This window comes from Acanthisitta chloris, unplaced genomic scaffold, assembly GCF_000695815.1.
Source record: "Acanthisitta chloris isolate BGI_N310 unplaced genomic scaffold, ASM69581v1 scaffold16723, whole genome shotgun sequence".
Classification (NCBI taxonomy): Eukaryota; Metazoa; Chordata; class Aves; order Passeriformes; family Acanthisittidae; genus Acanthisitta; species Acanthisitta chloris.
In genome coordinates, this window is record NW_008664445.1 from 11,631 (window position 1) to 18,133 (window position 6,503).

The following is a 6,503-nucleotide window of genomic DNA, read 5'->3' on the forward strand; positions in this document are numbered from 1 at the left end:
AGGGGCCCCCTGCCACTCTTGGGGCAGGTGCACTTAGAGGGTTCAAGCCCCTTTCTTCCCCATCACTGAGTATGTTTGTCTGCAGTGATGTGTAACACTGTTTCATTTCATGGTGACAGTGGTGAGAGGGACCCTGGAGCCTCAATCCCCAGCCAAAAGTTGATTTTGTTAAAGGTTGGGGGGGGGGAGAGGGAGGTCCCAGCAGTGGTGTGCCACTCTTGGGGCAGGTGCACTTAGAGGGTTCAAGCCCCTTTCTTCCCCATCACTGAGTATGTTTGTCTGCAGTGATGTGTAACACTGTTTCATTTCATGGTGACAGTGGTGAGAGGGACCCTGGAGCCTCAATCCCCAGCCAAAAGTTGATTTTGTTAAAGGTTGGGGGGGGGGAGAGGGAGGTCCCAGCAGTGGTGTGATGTCGTTGCATGAGCCACTGCAGAGATGACCCTGTCCCCTGCCCCCAGCGCAAGGCTATCGAGCGGTTCTGCAGCGAGGTGAAACGCCTGTGCCATGCTGAGCGGAGGAAAGACTTCGTCTCTGAGGCCTATCTCCTCACCCTGGGCAAGTTCATCAACATGTTTGCCGTCCTGGATGAGCTGAAGAACATGAAGTGCAGCGTCAAAAATGACCATTCTGCCTACAAAAGGTGAGGGGGAGCGAAGCAGAGGGAATGGGGATAGGACTATGCCTGGTCCACAAGAGAGTGCCTGGTCTGTCCAGCAGTGAGGTCAGGTGGACATCAGGAGGTTGGAGGTTGAGTTTCTATGCTGTCCCAGGCTCTCTCTGTGAGTTTTGGCAAATCTCTGAGCCCTGTGATGTTTTGATTCCCTCTTGGTAAAATGAGGAAGGAGCAGAGCTGTGCTGCAGGGGGGGCTGAGGCTGCAGGTCAGACTGGGAAGGTGGGTAGTGACAGTCTCACACTGGGTGAGTGATGCTCGGTGACTGGATTTCTCCCTTCCAGAGCTGCCCAGTTTCTGCGGAAGATGGCAGACCCCCAGTCCATCCAGGAGTCCCAGAACCTCTCCATGTTCCTGGCAAACCACAACCGCATCACACAGGCAGGTCCTTTTTCTCTGAACCACTGAACCTTTCCATGAGTAGAGAGAAGCAGTGATCTCACTGAGGCTGACAGCATTTCAGACCAGACTGTGGCAGTAGCTGTTGCTGGGTCACTGCCACTGACTTGTCTTTCGGTCAGACTGTGTAATTCTAGCAACATCTCCATGTGTATCATCCTGCATGGCTTTAAAGATCTCTGAGTCAAGACAAAGATGAAGGTTTAAATGATGTAAAAAAAGCTCTTGGAGGGAGAGGTTCTACCAGAGCCTTTTCCCCTGTTTTCCCCAGGAAATCCATCCAGTCTGTCTCTGTGACTGCATGGGGACTACAGCTCAAACCCCATGGCCCTCCACACTGCACAGGCTCTATAGCTTCTGCTCATTAGGTGAAATATTGCACAGAGACAGGAGAGAGTCAGAAAGCCTCTTCTGAGTCACCTTCCCTTGCATCTTACTGTCTGATGTTTGGCTGTTGTGATCAGTCTGAAGGGGAGAGCTGTCCTAAAGAGGAGAGCTGTCCTAAAGAGGAGGGTTGCTTCTTCCAGGTGGTACCATGAGGTCAGTGTTCTGCTGGTAACTTAAGAAAAGCAGACAGATGTGGTTTGAAGGGAACCTCTTACCATTCTACTCTTAATCTTTCAAGTGTATTTCCTCCCTGGTTACTGCTCATCCTCTGCCCATGCAACTAATGTGGTTTCTGTTGATGTTTCAGTGTCTGCACCAGCAGCTAGAGGTTATCCCTGGCTATGAGGAGTTGTTAGCTGATATTGTCAACATCTGTGTGGATTACTATGAAAACAAGATGTATCTCACTCCCAGTGAGAAGCACATGCTCTTAAAGGTGAGGTTCAGCCATGCTTATGGTGCTGGGTTTGCACGGTGTCGCCATTGTTTTAGTAAAATGAAATTCATTCCTAGGACAGTCTTTCTCTTCAATTTATTTATGTTTTGCTCCTTTGGGATTACATGTAGAATTACATTTACATCCCTTCTCTGCAGAGCCAGTGTCCTCTGCTCACACAAGTTGCTATGAGTGCTCTGCAGGCAGAAGCAAAGCTGCTTTGCTTCCTCCTTTTGCTGTTTCCCTTCTGATCCTTGTTACTTTGTCTTCTGCTGTGATACCTCAGTCCTCTCATTTCACCTCTTCTTTGTGGCTGAACAGACTTGATGTGACCACGGGTTGGAGATGTCCCACCCCTGTGGGTGCCCAGTGCTGGGCAGTGTCATGAGCTGCCTCTGTTCCTGCTTTAACTTGGACCTTCTCCTATATTTTCTCTTTTGTCTTTTCTGGCCTTCTGCCACATTCCTTTATAGAAATCTTCCTTCCTCTCTGCTTTTCCTCTGCTCTTCCCCATCTCCATCTCTGTTTTCTGACAGTCCTTCCCAAGGTTGCCAGCAGCTCCCTGCCTAGGACTAAGGACAGGGTGGATGAGAGCTCTGGTGGGTACCCTGGGCTGGAAGGTTTTTTTCTGTTGTTTCTGGATGTGCAGAATCATGGGCTTGACCTGGGTAACTGTATAGGACATGCTAAAATCACTTTGTAATCCTGAATTTTCTTCTTGATGCCCATTCACAGCAATAATTCCTTGCAGGAAGCAGATCCTTGCAAGTTTCGTTTCCTGACTGTAAAGAGCCCTCAAGATGAACATGCCAAAGTATCTGCTTGTTTGGTGTATTTGTCCTTGCTGTCAGCCAGTTATTGGCAGTGATTGTAGTTACTATTACCATAAGAACTTCATTACTGTCAACTAAGGTCCTTTGAAGGATAACATGGACAATTTGACTATCTGTAATGATTTGTACTGAATTAAAGAGATAAAAATCAATCCAGGAGAATATTTTTAATGTTTTAAATCTTTCTCCAGAAGTAAATGTTTGCCTTTGGGTGGAGAACACTTTTAGGTTGTTATTATGTGGGAGAGAGGAGGAACAAATTACCAAAGGAAGCATCATGTGTTTTTGCACAGAAAACAGAAGCAATCCATCATGTGTCTTCTGCCTACCATGTGCATCCTTGCAGATATCTGCAGGTTTTAGACAGTTTTTTCATGAGTGTCAAGTGGTACAGGAGCCTGAAATGGTCTTTCCTCGTGGCAAGTGATGGAAAACTGTCTTTGACTTTTGCTACAGACTTCATGCTGATGAAACCTCACCTTTCCATCTTTTCCAGGTGATGGGGTTTGGACTGTATCTCATGGATGGGAATGTCAGCAACATTTACAAGTTGGACGCCAAGAAGAGAATCAACCTTAGCAAAATAGACAAATTCTTCAAGGTCAGTGACCTGTCTGGGTGAGGCTGGAGTTTGTTATAGACCAGTGAATTAGTGACCTGTACCATTGCACATGCTGCTAGCTAAAAAACAAACCGTCCAAAGGCTGAGGAATGAGATTGCTGTGACCAGACCTGGGCAGAGATGCCAGTCCTTGGTGCCAGCAAGGCTGTGGATGGGGGAGCAGTGCCTGGGCCTGGCTCTACTCCCATGGCCCTGGAGCTGAGGAGCTGGTGGGAACTGTGGACGCTGGTGCTGCAGCTCTACCTGCTTCCTGCCAAGGGGCTAAGGATGGGGAGGGCATGTGGGCTGTTAGGTGGATGAGGGAAGGATGTGCCAGACTGAAATCGCTTCTGTTTCTTTGCACATTTCTGAGGCAGGTTTGGAATCTGTGATTTCAGGCCACCAGCAAACCCAGCTGATTTGCTGAGGTTGATGCAAGTGATGGTTGTGCCTCTCTTTCCCCCAGCAAGCTGCTGAGCTGCGGGAAAGTGACCACCCAACATATGATCTGGCAGTTTTATGTCCTGTATAAACTGCATTCTGTAGGACAGAAAAAGTTTTTTGGGGAGCTTGTGTCAGCTGGGACTTGGAGATCCTCAGAAAGTTCCTCGAAGGGTCACCCAGTGGTTTGATGAACCATTTTTTGTTCTATGTGAGACACAGATTTTGAGGAAATACCCACAAAAACTGGATGCTCTCAGTGGCAGGGTGGGTAGCAGCCACACAGTCTTCGTCTGCCTGTGCATGTGTGGCTGAGTCCAGCCATGGGCTGGTCTGCAGCTGGAGGCCAAGCTGCATTGCATGAGAAAGGTTTGGGATAACCCTGTTGCTACCTGCCAAAATCTGGTGTGTGTAAGCTCCTGGACACCTGGGGCAGATGGAGAAGGGGCTGAGAGCCTGTGCAGCACTTCAGGGAAGGTGATGCCTCCTTTCCACTGCTTCTGCATACAGGCTGAGTATAGGAGGTATTTCGGGTTTAGGGCAGGTCAACTCTAGGAGCCATGGTGGGATCTGGCAAGTGACAAATGTGTTGGCAACATTTATCCCAATTTGCACTGTCTCCTGGAGACATCTCCTGGAGAGCAGAAGGCCACAGACACCATAACCTCATGGACCGGGTGATAATGAGGTGGTTGAATATCCTCCAGTCACTGGGGAGTCTGCTGAGGACTGCAGCTCTGCAAAGGTGATTTATCATGCCATTCCTCAGAGTCTTCTGGGTTTTCCCTGGCTCAGCTTTGCTAATTCAACTAAATCTCAGTTTAAATCAAGGCTTCAGTGTGATCTGTAGAGTTTGTTCATCTTGGTGCATTCAGACAGATTTGCTGTTCATTGCAAAGTGCTGTGAACCATCAGAGAATCGGGTAAAATATCATCCATTGCATGGAATATCTTCTTCCTTTCCAGCTTTTTTTTTTTGCATTTGCACTTCTTCAGCATCACCTAATCAGTTAAGTACCACTCCAGACTATCAGGTCTCAATAAGGAAAAACCAACTACTCCTCTTACTACATCTGCTTATTGTCTTCTGATTAAATTTCTAGTGGATTGACCAGGAATTTGTGTAGTGAAAATGAACTACCCCTTCATTTAAACCTTTTATGGAAGTGCTACTGGGAATCCCTGATGACAGCCTCACACATCCTCCGTGCAAGTCAGCCTGAGAAGAGAAGTGTGTGATAATAGGACAGGGAATTTGCCACCATCTATCCTGAATTATGGGGCAAGGCTTTTGTAGCTGAGTGAAGCTGAAGCTTCATATTTTATTGATGAAATGTTGGTAGCTCTTGGTTGAATTTTGTTTGCAGCTGAAACCTTAGTGAAGCAGGGGCCTGTCTGAGCTTGAGGTACATTCAGTGCTCTTGGAATTTATTTCCCATCCAAATCCTTCCGAGATGTCAAGGGCAAGCAAAGCCATGTTATATTGTCTGTCTCTTACTCTTTATGGAGAAGTTTTAAGATTCATCACAAGCAGCCACAGTGCTAAAGTACAGTCTGAGTCCCTGGGGAAAGTTGTCACATCCCTGGGAGTCCAGGCAAGCAAGTCCCTCTGAAAGGAGCCACAGCAACTTGCTGCCAATACCACTGTGCTAGCTTTTCATCCCTCTGTTCTTTTGGAGGATTATGCTGGGGGACAATAAACTCTGCTCAAGAATACTCTTCTCTCTTTTTGTTGTAATCAGACCTTTTCCTCTGACTGGTTACAGAACTGAACCACTCTGGCCATAACCAGCTTGTATCAGTGAGCCCAGGGCTCCAGGGCACTCACAGGGGGAGATCTTCCTCACACAGAAAGCCTTGTGATCATTTTCAGTTGCTTCTTAGGTGTGAAATGACCCTGGGCCCAGGTTTGCACCTTACTTTACCTTACTTTAAACAGCCTGACTTAGACCAAAGCTTCAGAGATAGAGGATGCCTTTTCATAGTCCCTTGTGTTGCGTTGGGGCCAGGCTCGCTCTCTCTCTCTCTCTCTCTCTCTCTCTCGCTCTCTCTCGCTCTCTCTCTCTCTCTCTGCTGTGTTTCAACCATCTTTTGTTTTCTTTTCCAGCAGCTGCAGGTGGTTCCTTTATTCGGCGATATGCAGATAGAACTGGCCAGATACATTAAGACCAGTGCTCACTATGAGGAGAACAAATCCAAGTGAGTGCCTGCCATAATGTCTCTTGGCTTCTGTGTGTGTCCTGAAAGCCGTGGGAGCTGCAGCTCTCTGGCGTGTGTGAGGTCTGTGCACGGGTACCTGTGTGTGTCCCTGTGAGGTGTGAGTCCTGGTGTGCCTGCTCTGTGTGCACGTGTGTTCCTCTCCGTTTCCTCTCCGTCCCTGCATGGGAAGATGTCCTCACCAGCCCAGAGTGTGTGTGTAACCATCCCCCTGGGAGCTGACAGGGGAGTGGGCATGTCTGTGCCTCTGCTCCCACTGGAGAGGCCTGGGAGGGGGCTGAGTGGCTGGCAGCAAGGCAGGAGGAAGGAAAGGTGGTTGGTGCATGGATCAGGGCAGCGCTGAGTGCTTGTGAGGTGTGTGAGTGCGAGCAGCATGTCCCTGCTCTGGAGAGATTTTAATCCACATTTTGCATCTCAAGGACAAAATCCTCCAGAGCATGAACACAGCAGTGGATCTCTGTAGTAGCCAGGGCACCTCCTTTAGATCAGGCAGGTTTCATGAAGGACAGCAGGAA

General features: G+C 48.3%; 1 protein-coding gene across 1 annotated transcript in view; it reads left to right on the forward strand.

Moving 5' to 3' along the window:
- Positions 1-6,503, forward strand: part of LOC103799067 (cytoplasmic FMR1-interacting protein 2-like) — a 42,056-nt gene that overhangs the window by 5,586 nt on the left and 29,967 nt on the right. Inside the window, 5 exon segments of the mRNA XM_009071361.1 lie at positions 462-643; positions 959-1,055; positions 1,768-1,896; positions 3,226-3,330; positions 5,879-5,970. Coding sequence (XP_009069609.1) covers positions 462-643; positions 959-1,055; positions 1,768-1,896; positions 3,226-3,330; positions 5,879-5,970 — 605 coding nt within the window.